The sequence below is a fragment of the Balaenoptera physalus genome, assembly GCF_965194825.1.
Source record: "Balaenoptera physalus genome assembly, chromosome: 4".
Lineage (NCBI taxonomy): Eukaryota > Metazoa > Chordata > Mammalia > Artiodactyla > Balaenopteridae > Balaenoptera > Balaenoptera physalus.
The window spans coordinates 79,516,686-79,531,347 of NC_138891.1; the positions used below are offsets into that span (position 1 = coordinate 79,516,686).

General features: G+C 35.5%; 1 protein-coding gene across 10 annotated transcripts in view; it reads right to left on the reverse strand.

Moving 5' to 3' along the window:
* Positions 1–14,662, reverse strand: part of STXBP5L (syntaxin binding protein 5L) — a 390,198-nt gene that overhangs the window by 332,481 nt on the left and 43,055 nt on the right. For all 10 annotated transcript variants that reach the window (XM_082460023.1, XM_082460029.1, XM_082460032.1 and 7 more), the window contains one exon: positions 9,297–9,394. In XM_082460023.1, the coding sequence (XP_082316149.1) occupies positions 9,297–9,394 (98 nt within the window). The remainder of the gene's footprint in view (positions 1–9,296; positions 9,395–14,662) is intronic.

The window sequence follows — 14,662 nt, forward strand, 5'->3', positions numbered from 1 at the left end:
TGTTAATCAACTATACTCCAATATAAAATAAAATAATTTTTTAAAGAATAAAATAAAATAGAACTACCATACAATCCAGCAATTCCACTTTTGGGTATTTATCAGAAGGAAATGAAAACCTAACTTAAAAAGATATCTATACTCCCATATTCATTGCAGCATTATTTACAATAGCCAAGATACAACAGCCTAAGTGTCCAATAATGGATGAAAAGACAAAGAAATGTGGTATACATAGAGAGAGAACAGAATGTTATTCAGCCATATTAAAAGAATGAAATCTAGCCATTTGTGACAACATGGATGGACACTAAAGGCATATGCTGACTGAAATAAGTCAGATAGAGAAAGACAAATACTGTACAATCTCATTTGTAGTGGAATCTAAAAAAAAAACAAACAGAAATACTGAACACGTAGACATAGAGAACAGATTGGTGGTTGCCAAAGGTGGGAGGTGTGGGGTGGGCAGAATCAATGAAGGTGCTCAAAAGGTCAAACTTCCATTATAAAACAAATAAGATCTGAGGACGTAATGCATAGCCTGGTGATTATAGTTAATAATATTCTATTGTATATTTGAAAGTTACTAAGAGAGTAGATCTTTAAAGTTCTCATCTGAAGAAAAAAATTTTTGTAACTATGTGTGGTGATGCATGTTAACTAGACTTACTGTGGTGATCATTTCACAATATATACAGATACTGAATCATTATGTTGTACACCCTTAAGATAATGTTATATGTCAATTACACCTCAATAAAAAAAGAAAAAATGATCCAACAATATGCTGTATACAATAAACTCACTTCAAATACAATGACGTAAGTAAGTTTACAGTAAAAGGATGGAAACAGATATAACATGTAAACATTAATTTGTTTTTAAAAAGTAAGAGTGGTTATACTAAGATCACATAAAGTCAATTATAGAGCAAAGAAAATTACTGGAGATAAGAAAAGACATTACATAATGGTAAAGGGATCAATCCATGGAAGATATAACAATCCTAAATGTGTGCACACCAAACCACAGAGTCTCAAAATACAGAAAGCAAAAACTAATGAAGTTAGAAAGAGATAAATATATCCAAAATTAGAGTTTGGAGAACCTAATTCACTCTACTTTCAGGATTTGACAAGAATTTTCAGACAAAAAATTAGCAAGAATATGGAACTCAACAACACAATCAACCAACAATATCTAGTTGACAAATATAAAACATTCCACTCAACAAGAAAAGAATGCCCATGTTTTTCCATAGTCCATAGAGTATCCACCAAGACAGATCATATCCTAGGCCACAAAACAAATCTTAACAAATTTAAAAGAACTGAAATCATAAAGAGTGTGTTTTCTGACCATAATGGTATCAAAACTAGAAATCAATAATAAGAAAACTTCCAAACAGTTGCCAATTAATTAAAATACTTCTAAGTAACTGATGGTTCAAAGAAGTCTCAAAGGCAATTTTTAAAACTACATATGATTGAATGAAAATTCAAATGCACATATCAAAATTTGTGGAATCCAGTTAAAGCCATGCTGAGAGGAGAATTAATAACACTAAATGTATAACTTAGAAAAGAGAAAGGGAATCAAATCAATAACGTAGGTTCCTACTTCAAAAAACTAGGAAAAAAGCGCAAAATAAGCTAAAGAAAAGTAAAGAAAGGAAATAATAAAGATAATTCAGAAAAAAATTGAAAAGAATAAAACAGAGAAAATCAATTAAACAAAAAGCTAGCTCCTCAAAAACAAAAAATCAGTAAAATTTATAAACCACTAGTAAAACTACAAACTATGCAAATTTAACAAGATAAAATAGAAAGCTAAAATAGTCCTAAAACTAATTTTTAAAAGTGAATCTGTATTAAAAAAATATCATAATCTCTAGGCTCAGGTACTCTCATTAGAAAATTCTTCCAAACATTTAAAGAATTAACACCAATTTTATACAAACTATTACAGAAAACAGAAGCAGAGGGAACACTTCTCAATTCATTTTATGAACCCAGTATTATCCTAATAGTGAAAGCAGATAAAGACAATACAAATAAAAAGTTAACTCAAAATGGAACCTGTATTTAAATATAAAATGTATAACTATAAAATTTTTAGAAAAAAATGAAAGAAAATAATTAAGATCCAAGGTTAGACAAAGAGTTTTAAAAGGTGATACCAAAAGAGCACATGCCAGTCTCTGGTGTCCGAGCTGATAGCCGTGGCTCACGCCCATCTCTGGAGCTCATTTAGGCGGTGCTCGGCCTTCTGTGGGCAGACAGGGAAGGAATCCCCTCTCCTCACGCACCCCGAAACAATGGTCTCTTGCCTCTTAGGCAGGTCCAGAGTTTTTCCTGGACTCCCTCCCAGCTAGCTGTAGTGCACTAGCCCCCTTCAGGCTGTGTTCACGCAGCCAACCCCAGTCTTCTCCCTGGGGTCTGACCTCCGAAGCCCAAGCCTCAGCTCCCAGCACCTATAAAGGAAAAACTGATAAACTGGACTCTGAAAGGCCCTGTTAAGAGGTGAAAAGACAAGTTAAAGACTGGAAGAAGACAAATATCATATTATACCACTTATATGTGGAATCTAAAATATGATACAAATGAATTTATCTACAAAACAGAAACAGACTCACAGACATAGAAAACAAACATGGTTACCAAAGGGGAAAAGAGGGGGAGGGATAAATTAGGAGTTTGGGATTAGCAGATACAAACTACTATATATAAAATAGATAAACAGGGGACCTTCAAGATGGCGGAGGAGTAAGATGCAAAGATCACCTTCCTACCCACAAATATATCGGAAATACATCTACATGTGGAACAACTCCTGTAGAACACCTACTGAACGCTGGCAGAAGACCTCAGACTTCCCAAAAGGCAAGAAAATCCCCACGTACCTGGGTAGGGCAAAAGAAAAAAAGAAGCAACAGAGACAAAAGAATAGGGATGGGACCTGCACCTCTGGGAGGGAGCTGTGAAGGAGGAAAAGTTTCCACTCAATAGGAAACCCCTTCACTGGCGGAGACAGGGGGTGGGCGGGGGAAGCTTCGGAGCCACGGTGGAGTGCACAGCAACAGGGGTGCAGAGGGCAAAGTGGAGAGATTCCAACACAGAGGATCAGTGCCGGCCAGCACTCACCACCGAGAGGCTTTGCTCACCCGCCGGGGCGGGTGGGGGCTGTGAGCTGAGGCTCAGGCTTTGTAAGTCAGACCCCAGGAAGAGGACTGGGGTTGGCTGCATTAACACAGCCTGAAGGGGGCTAGTGCACCACAGCTAGCCGGGAGGGAGTCCAGCAAAAACTCTGGACTGGCCTAAGAGGCAAGAGACCATTGTTTCGGGGTGTGCGAGGAGAGGGGATTCCTTCCCTGTCTGCCCACAGAAGGCAGAGCACCACCTAAACAAACTCCAGAGATCGGCACGAGCTGTGGCTATCAGCTCAGACACCAGAGACTGGCATGAAACGCTAACGCTGCTGCTGCAGTCACCACGAATCCTGTGTGCAAGCACAGATCACTATCCACACGCCCTCCCCCCAGTCCACTCCCTGGGAGCCTGTGCAGCCTGCCACTGCCAGGGTCCCATGATCTAGGGACAACTTTCCCAGGAGAACACACGGCATGCCTCAGGCTGTTGAAGTGTCACAGTGGCCTCTACTGCCGCAGGCTCACCCCGCATTCCAATTATAATGACCATACCCCTCCCTCCACACTGCATGAGTGAGTCAGAGCCCCCTAATCAGCTGGTGCCTTAACCCCATCCTGTCTGGGTGGGAACAGAAACCTGAGGGCAACCTATATGCAGAGGTGGGGCCAAAACCAAAGCTGAACCCCAGGAGCTGTGGGAACAAAGAAGAGAAAGGGAAATTTCTCCATGCAGCCTCAGAAGCAGCAGATTAAATCTCCACAGTCAACTTGAGGTACCCTGCATCTGTGGAATACCTGAATAGACAACAAATCAACCCAAAATTGAGGCAGTGGACTTTGGGAGCAACTGTAGACTTGGGGTTTGCTGTCTGCGACTGACTTGTTTCTGATTTTTATGTTTATCTTAGTATAGTTTTAAGCACTTGTTACCATTGGTGGATTTTTTTTATTGGTTTGGTTGCTCTCTTCTTTTTTTTTATTACTTTTTTACTTTTTTATTTTAATAGTTTTTAATTTTAATTATTTACTTTTATTTCTTTCTTTCTTTCTTTATTTTTAATTATTATTATTTTCTTTTTTTCTTCTGAGCCGTGTGGCTGACAGGATCTTGGTACTCCAGCCTGGTGTCAGGTCTGAGCCTCTGAGGTGGGAGAGCCGTGTTCAGGACATTAGACCACCAAAGACCTCGAGCCCCACATAACATCAATTGGCGAGAGCGCTCCCAGAAATCTCCATCTCAGCACTAAGACCCAGCTCCACCCAATGGCGAGCAAGCTCCAGTGCTGGACGCCCCATGGCAAACAACTAGCAAGACAGGAACACAACCCCACCCATTAGCAGAGAGGATGCTTAAAATAATACTAAGTTCACAGACACCCCAAAACACACCACTGGATGCAGCCCTGCCCACCAGAAAGACAATATCCAGCCCCAGCCACCAGGACACGGTCACCAGTCTCCTCCACGAGGAAGCCTACACAAGCCACTGAACCAACCTTAGCCACTGGGGGCAGACACCAAAAACAACGGGAACTACAAATCTGCAGTCTGTGAAAAGGAGATCCCAAACACAGTAAGTTAAGCAAAATGAGAAGACAGACAAATATGCAGCAGATGAAGGAGCAAGGTAAAAACCAACCAGACCAAACAAATGAAGAGGAAATAGGCAGTCTACCTGAAAAAGAATTCAGAGTAATGAGAGTAAAGGTAATCCAAAATCTTGGAAACAGAATGGAGAAAATACAAGAAATGTTTAACAAGGACCTAGAAGAAATAAAGAGCAAACAAACAATGATGAACAACACAATAAATGAAATTTAAAATTCTCTAGAAGGAATCAATAGCAGAATAACTGAGGCAGAAGAACGGATAAGTAACCTGGAAGATAAAATAGTGGAAATAACTACCGCAGAGCAGAATAGAGAAAAAAGAATGAAAAGAATTGAGGACAGTCTCAGAGACCTCTGGGACAACATTAAATGCACCAACATTTGAATTATAGGGGTCCCAGAAGAAGAAGAGAAAAAGGGACTGAGAAAATATTTGAAGAGATTATAGTTGAAAATTTCCGTAACATGGGAAAGGAAATAGTCAATAAAGTCCAGAAAGCACAGAGAGTCTCATACAGGATAAATCCAAGGAGAAACACACCAGGACATATATTAATCAAACTATCAAAATAAAATACAAAGAAAGAATATTAAAAGCAGCAAGGGAAAAACAACAAATAACATACAAGGGAATCCCCATAAGGTTAACAGCTGATCTTTCAGCAGAAACTCTGCAAGCCAGAGGAAGTGGCAGGAGATATTTAAAGTGATGAAAGGGAAAAACCTACAACAAAGATTACTCTACCCAGCAAGGATGTCATTCAGATTCGATGGAGAAATTAAAACCTTTACAAATAAGCAAAAGTTAAGAGAATTCAGCACCACCAAACCAGCTTTACAACAAATGCTAAAGGAACTTCTCTAGGCAAGAAACACAAGAGAAGGAAAACACCTACAAAAACAAAGCCAAAACAATTAAGAAACTGGTAATAGGAACATACATATCAATAATTACCTAATGTAAATGGATGAAATGCTCCAACCAAAAGACATAGACAGGCTGAATGGATACAAAAACAAGACCCGTATATATGTTGTCTACAAGGTAACCACTTCAGACCTAGGGACACATACAGACTGAAAGTAAGGGGATGGAAAAAGATATTCCATGCAAATGGAAATCAAAAGAAAGCTGGAGTAGCAATTCTCATATCAGACAAAATAGACTTTAAAATAAAGACTATTACAAGAAACAAAGAAGGACACTACATAATGATCAAGGGATCAATCAAAGAAGAAGATATAACAATTGCAAATATTTATGCACCCAACACAGGAGCACCTCAGTACATAAGGCAAATGCTAACTGCCAGAAAAGGGGAAATCGACAGTAACACAATAATAGTAGGGGATTTTAACACCCCACTTTCACCAATGGACAGATCATCCAAAATAAAAATAAATAAGGACACACAAGCTTTAAATGACACATTAAAGACGATGGACTTAATTGATATTTATAGGACATTCCATCCAAAAACAACAGAACACACTTTCTTCTCAAGTGTGCATGGAACATTCTCCAGGATAGACCATATCTTGGGTCACAAATTAAGCTTTTGTAAACTTAAGAAAATTTGTATCATATCAAGTATCTTTCCTGACCACAATGCTATGAGACTAGATATCAATTATAGGAAAAAAACTGTAAAAAATATAAACACATGGAGGCTAAACAATACGCTACTAAATAACCAAGAGATCACTGAAGAAATCAAAGAGGAAATCAAAAAATACCTAGAAACAAATGACAATGAAAACAAGATGACCCAAAACCTATGGGATGCAGCAAAAGCAGTTCTAAGAGGGAAGTTTATAGCAATACAATCCTACCTCAAGAAACAAGAGGAATCTCAAATAAACAACCTAACCTTATTCCTAAAGCAAGTAGAGAAGAATGAAAAAAAAACCCAAAGTTGGCAGAAGGAAAGAAATCATAAAGATGAGAGCAGAAAAAAATAAAAAATAAATGAAGGAAACAATAGCAAAGATCAAGAAGACAAAAGCTGGTTCTTTGAGAAGATAAAATTGATAAACCATTAGCCAGACTCATCAAGAAAAAAGGGAGAAGACTCAAATCAACAGAATTAGAAATGAAAAAGAAGTGAAAACTGACACTGCAGAAATACATAAAGGTTTGTGACCACCTAGAGGGGTGGGATAGGGAGGGTGGGAGGGAGATGCAAGAGGGAGGCAATATGGGGATACATGTATATGTATGGCCGATTCACTTTGTTATAAAGCAGAAACTAACACACCATTGTGGAGCAATTATACTCCAATAATGATGTTAAAAGAAAAAAAGAAATACATAGAATCATGAGCGATTACTACAAGCAACTATATGCAAATAAAATGGACAACCTGGAAGAAATGGACAAATTCGTAGAAAAGCACACCCTTCCGAAACTGAACCAGGAAGAAATAGAAAATATAAACAGACCAATCACAAGCACTGCAATTGAAACTGTGATTAAAAATCTTCAAACAAAAGCCCAGGACCAGATGGCTTCACAGGCAAATTCTATCAAACATGTAGAGAAGAGCTAACACCTATCCTCTCAAACTCTTCCAAAAAATAGTAGAGGGAGGAACACTCCCAAACTCATTCTACGAGGCCACCACCCTGATACCAAAACCAGACAAAGATGTCACAAAAAAAGAAAACTATAGACCAATATCACTAATGAACATAGATACAAAAATCCTCAACATAATACTAGCAAACAGAATCCAACAGCACATTAAAAGGATCATACACCATGATCAAGTGGGGTTTATCCCAGGAATGCAAGCATTCTTCAATATATGCAATTCAATCAATGTGATACACCATAATAACAAACTGAAGGATAAAAGCCATATGATTATCTCAATAGGTGCAGAAAAAGCTTTCGACAAAATTCAACACCCATTTATGATAAAAACTCCCCAGAAAGTAGGCATAGAGGGAACTTACCTCAACATAATAAAGGCCATATATGACAAACCCACAGCCAACATCGTTCTCAATGGTGAAAAACAGAAACCATTTCCTCTAAAATCAGGAACAAGACAAGGATGTCCACTGTCACCACTATTATTCAACATAGTTCTGGAAGTTTTAGCCACAGTAATCAGAGAAGAAAAAGAAATAAAAGGAATACAAATTGGAAAAGAAGAAGTAAAACTGTCACTGTTTGCAGATGATATGATACTATACATAGAGAATCGTAAAGATGCTACCAGAAGACTACTAGAGTTAATCAATGAATTTAGTAAAGTAGCAGGATACAAAATTAATGCACAGAAATCTCTTGCATTCCTATACACTAATGATGAAAAATCTGAAAGAGAAATTAAGGAAACACTCCCACTTACCACTGCAACAAAAAGAATAAAATACCTAGGAATTAACCTACCTAAGGAGACAAAAGACCTGTATGCAGAAAACTATAACACTGATGAAAGAAATTAAAGATGATACCAATAGATGGAGAGATATACCATGTTCTTGGATTGGAAGAATCAACATTGTGAAAATGACTCTACTACCCAAAGCAATCTACAGATTCAATGCAATCCCTATCAAACTACCAATGTCATTTTTCACAGAACTAGAACAAAAAATTTCACAATTTGTATAGAAACACAAAAGACTCCGAAGAGCCAAAGCAATCTTGAGAAAGAAAAATGGAGCTGGAGGAATCAGGCTCCCGGACTTCAGACTATACTACAAAGCTACAGTAATCAAGACAGTATGGTACTGGCACAAAAACAGAAATATTGATCAATGGAACAGGATAGAAAGTCCAGAGATAAACCCATGCACATAGGGTCACCTTATCTTTGATAAAGGAGGCAAGAATATACAATGCAGAAAAGATAGCCTCTTCAATAAGTGGTGCTGGGAAAACTGGACAGCTACATGTGAAAGAATGAAATTAGAACACTCCCTAACACCATACACCAAAATAAGCTCAAAATGTATTAAAGACCTAAATGTAAGGCCAGACACTATAGAACTCTTAGAGGAAAACATTTACAGAAACGGGATGACACTAAAACAAAATTTGGGAGGAAATTCACAGCCCTACAGGCATATATTAGAAAAGAAGAAAGTTCTCAAATCTGTGTCCTCAGTTTCCACCTTAAAACACTAGAAAAAGATAAAATGAAACCGAAGATTAATCAAAAGAAGGGAAATTTTAAAAATCAAACCAGGAATCAATGAAATAAAATATAGGAAAACAATACAGAAAAGCAATGAAACCAAAAGTTGGTTCTTATGAAAATCAGTGCAGCTGATAAGCTTCTAGTCAGACTAATCAGGAAAAAGTAGAAGACACAAATCACCAATATCAGGGATTTTAAAAGGAGCATCAATACTTATCTCACAGACAGTAAATATATGCCAATAAATTTGATGATGTGGGTTACTCATTTCTAAAGAAACAATAAACTTTATTTGGTCATAAATATTTCACTTACCTAAATATTTAAGGAAATGTAATTGGTATTAGTATAGCAAATAACGAACCAAAAATTAAGGATACATTCGTATAGCACCAGTTCTCGTCCCAATAGCCAAGATTTTCTGAACTGGATCAAAGGCTAATGCTGTGGGCTGATAAGGAAAACCATGCCGAACTGTCTGAAAGAGAGAAAACAGTGAAAATAGTCATCAGGGAAATAAAAATTAAAATCACAACAAGATACCACTATCCAACCACCAGAATGGCTAAAATAATTATTTATTTAATTTTTTAAAAATTACTACCAAGTATTGTTGGTAGGAGTGTAAAATGACACAACCACTTTAGAAAAATGTGTTGTAGTTCTTTAAAAACTAAACATATACCTGTCCTATGACCTAGAAATTCCACTCCTATGTATGTACCCAAGGAAATGAAGAGCATATGCCCACATAATAATTTGTATAAGTATGCCCCTAACAGCTTTATACATAACAACCTACAAACAGCCCAGGTGACAATCAACAAGAGAATTCAAAAACAAAACTGTGGTATACGCATACAGTAGAACACTACTCAACAATTAAAAGATAAAAACTAATGACAGAAGCCAAAACATGGATGATTCTCAAATATATTATGCTAAGTAAAAGAAGCAATACACAAAGAGTACATATAGTATGATTACATTTATATTAAATTCTAAACAAGTAAAACTAACCTATGGTGAAAAAAATCAGAACAGTGGTTGACTTGAGGAGAACTGACTGGAAAGGGTATGAAGGAACTTTATTGAGTGAAGGTAATATTCTATATTTTGACAAGGTTTGAATTACACATGTGTATACTTTAGTCAAAACTCATCAAACATTACAATAAAATTTGTGACTTAACATATAAATACATATATGAGTGTTCCAGTATAATTCTTTCAACTCCTCTGTATGTTTGAAAGCTTTCATAATAACACAGTGGGAAAGAAAGGAAAAGAAAAATATAAAGAGTTCATAATATCACAAAAGAGATAAGACTAACATGTAAAAAAGGAATATGCAATATTAGACAGGAATTAATTTCAATATGAAATGTGCTATAACTTTTCAAAAAAAATAGAGGACTCACACAGGTCAGGATAAAAGGGATTCTATATCTTGTTCAGACACATATTTAGTGCTCTAAAAACTATTTTTAATGGAAATATCTTTATAATAAAATATGGCTTTTGTAAATATTTGAAGATGAAAAGATTAACTATAGCATGTAGTTTATCTAAAACTCATTCCCCAGAGAAAACACAGTAAGGAGTTCATTGCATAAACTCATTTTCTTTTAAAGCATATATAAACATATATGCATATGCATATTAACTAATATATAACCAGATCTGTAATCTGGTTTTCTCACTTAGCAGTATATCATAGAAATATTTCCATAAAAAAATATGTTTAGATGTATAATGCTTCAACTTATTTAAAGGGTGCAGAATTTATTATAGTATGAATATACCACAATGTCTTTAACCAACCAACTACTGTTCTATAACCTCCAAAGAATTCTCAACTCAGTTGGTTAAAAAATTACTACTAAGAAAACCCATTTTCTATTCATGATCCTTAACTGAGGTGTTTCCCTTTTGATTCTGAACTGTCCTTCTTATTTTGACTTATAAACAGAATTGTCAACAGGAAGATATTCATAATCTTCATGCAGATCAATGTGGATAACAATAATCAGAATATAGTTTCTCTCAAAAAAAATTAGAACAGGTGGGAACACTTCCCAACTCATTCTATGGCCAGTATTACCCTGATCCCAGAAACAAAGTCATCACAAGAAAAGAAAACTAAATATCACTAATTCTTAATTAATATAGGTATAAAAATCCCCAATAAAATATTAGCAACCAATTCCAGCAACATATAAAAAGGAAATACAATATGACTTGAAAGAATTTATCCCAGGAATGCAAGGTTGGTTTAACATCAAAAAATTAATGTAATATCCTATCTCAATAAAACATAGGACAAAAATCACATGGTCACCTCAATAGATGCAGAAAAATTATTTCAGAAAATCCAACACCCATTCATGTTAAAAAGCACTGAATAAATAGAACTGTAGAGAGCTTCCTCAATCTGATAAATGGCATGTACAAAAAACCAACAGCTAACATCATACTAATTAGTGAAAGAATAAATGCTTTCCCTCTAAGATCAGGAATGAAACAAGTATGTCAGCTCTTGCCACTTCTACATCCTATCCAGGGCAATTAGGAAAGAAAAAAAGAAAGACATCAGATTTTTTTGAAAAAGGAACTAAAACTATATGCAGATGACATGATCTTGTGTATATAAGCCTAAGAAATACACTGAAAAATTATTAGAACTAATAAAGAAGTTAAGCAAGATTACAAAATTAATGTACAAATCAATTATATTTCTATATACTAGCAATGCACTATCCAAAAATGAAATTAAGAGAACAATGTCATTTACAATAGCAACCAAAGGAATAAAATATTCAGTAATAAAATGAACAAAAGAAGTACAAAACTTACATGCTAAAAACTACAAAACACTTTTGAAAAAAATTTAAGACAACCTAAATAAAAGGAAATGCTTCTCATACCCATGGATTAAAATACTTACTATTGTTAAGGTGACAATACTCCACAGATTGATCTTCAGAATCAATGCAATCCCTAACAAAACCCCAGCTGGCTTTTTTTTGCAGAAATTGACAAGTCGACCCTAAGATTCACATGGGTATTCAAGAGGCCCAGAATACCAAAATGATCTTGAAAAGGAAGAACAAAATTGGAGCACTCACATTTTTAAAATTTAGACAAATCTACAGTAATCAAGACAATGAGGTACTGGCATAGGATAAACGTTTAGATCAATGGAACAGCATTGAGATTCCAGAAACAAATGTTCACATTTTCAGTCAGTTGATTACTGTCAAGGGTGCTAAGACAATTCAATGAGAAATGAACAGTCTTTTAACAAATGATACTGCAACAACTGGATATCAACATGCAAAAGAATCAAGTTGGACTCTTATATGTACAAACTAACTCAAAATGGATCATAGACCTAAATGTAAGGGCCAAAACTATAAAAATTTTAGAAGAAAACATATGCTTAAATCTTAGTGACTTAGGATTAGGCAATGGTTTCTTACATATGACACCAAAAGCACAAGCAATAAAATTAAAAATAGATAAATTGAATGTTGTGAGAATTAAAAACTTTTGTGCTGTAGAGGATACTATCAAGAAAGTAAAAAGACAACCAACAGAATGGGAGAAAATATTTGCAAATCATATATCTGATAAGGAATTTATATCCAGAATAAATAAAGAACTCTTACAACTCAATAATAAAAAGACAAATAACTCAATTTAAAAAATGGGCAAAGGATCTTAATAGACACTTATCCAAAAATATATATATAAATGACCAATAAGCACATGGTAAGATGCTCAACATCATTAGCCATTAGGGAACTGCAAATCATATCCACAATGAGCTATAACTGCATACTCACTAGGATGGCTACAAAAAAAGATATTAATACAGGTTGACTAAGATGTAGAGAAACTGGAGCCCTAATACAGCTGGTAGAAATGTAAAATCATGTAGTGTCTTTGGAAAATAGTTTGGCATTTCCTCAAAATGTGAAATAGAGTTACCCTATAACCCAGGGATTCCACTCCTGGGTATATATATAACCAAGGAAAATAAAAAAGAAATCCATATAAAACTTTTATACAAATATTCATAGCAACATGACTCAAAATATTCAAAAAGTAGAAACAACTCAAACATTCATCAACTGATGAATGGATAGATGAAATTTGGTATGTCCGTACAATGGAATATTATTCATCAATAAAAGAGACTGAAGTATGATACATGCTACAACAGGGATGTACCTTGAAAATGAAAGAAGCCAGTCATATATTGTATAATTCCATTTATATGGAATGTACAGAATAGAAAAGTCTATAGAGAGAGAAATTATTGGGTTGGCCAAAAGGTTCATTCAGTTTTTTCTGTAAGATGGCTCTAGTAGCTCTTAGTCATCTTTAACTCCATTCAAAACAATTTTGTTAGATTGTATGTGACAGCTGTCTTATCAGTGTATATTTTAAAAAAGCCATCAAAATTGGTGAATTTTTGTGTAGCCATTTTAAAATTGAAGATGGAAGAAAGAAAGCAACATTTTCAGCATATTATGCTGTATTATTTCACGAAAGGTAAAAACGCAACTGAAACGCAAAAAAGATTTGTGCAGTGTATGGAGAAGGTGCTGTGACTGATCAAACGTGTCAAAAGTGGTTTGTGAAGTTTTATGCTGGAGATTTCTTGCTGGACGATGCTCCACAGTCAGGCAGACCGGTTGAAGTTGACAGCAATCAAATCGAGACATTAACTGAGAACAATCAACGTTATACCACTCGGGAGATAACCGACATACTCAAAATATCCAAATCAAGCGTTGAAAATCATTTGCACCAGCTTGGTTACGTTAATTGCTTTGATGTTTGGGTTCCACATAAGTTAAGTGAAAAAAAACTTCTTGACCATATTTCCGCATGCAATTCTCTACTTAAACGTAATGAAAACGTTCCGTTTTTAAAACAAAGTATGACGGGTGATGAAAAGTGGATACTGTACAATAACGTGGAATGGAACAGATCCTGGGGCAAATGAAATGAACCACCACCAACCACACCAAAGGCCAGTCTTCATCCAAAGAAGGTGATGTTGTTTATATGGTGGGATTGGAAGGGAGTCCTCTATTATGAGCTCCTTCTGGAAAACGAAACAATTAATTCCAACAAGTACTACTACTCCCAGTTAGACCAACTGAAAGCAGCACTTTATGAAAAGCATCCAGAATTAGTCAACAGAAAACGCACAATCTTTCATCAGGATAATGCAAGGCTGCATGTTTCTTTGACGACTAGGCAAAAACTGTTACAGCTTGGCTGGGAAGTTCTGATTCATCCACCATATTCACCAGACATTGCACCTTCTGATGAAATGTTCTAAAAGTGATTATGGTGGTTGTTACATAACTGTGAATATACTAAAAACCAGTGAAATGTATGCTTTAACTGGGTGAATTTTATTTTAATTTTAAAGAAAAAATACTGTTCTCCTCAAGAATATCAAATATTCTGATATTGCATCATCAGACAATGTATACAATAAGAAGTTAGGATCAGTTGGGATACCTGGCTGATTTCAAAAGAATCAAGGCTATCAACTGGAATGACATAGATGCAGTAAAAAAAAAATTAAAGCAGAGAAAAATGTAGGACAACTGAGTCTGAAGACAACTTGTCAAGGTCAAAAATTCTCAATTTTAGACAGAGTCAGAAAGGGTTGTTGAAATACTATAGTTTATGTTCAGTTGGTGAAATAAGCAAAGCTGAT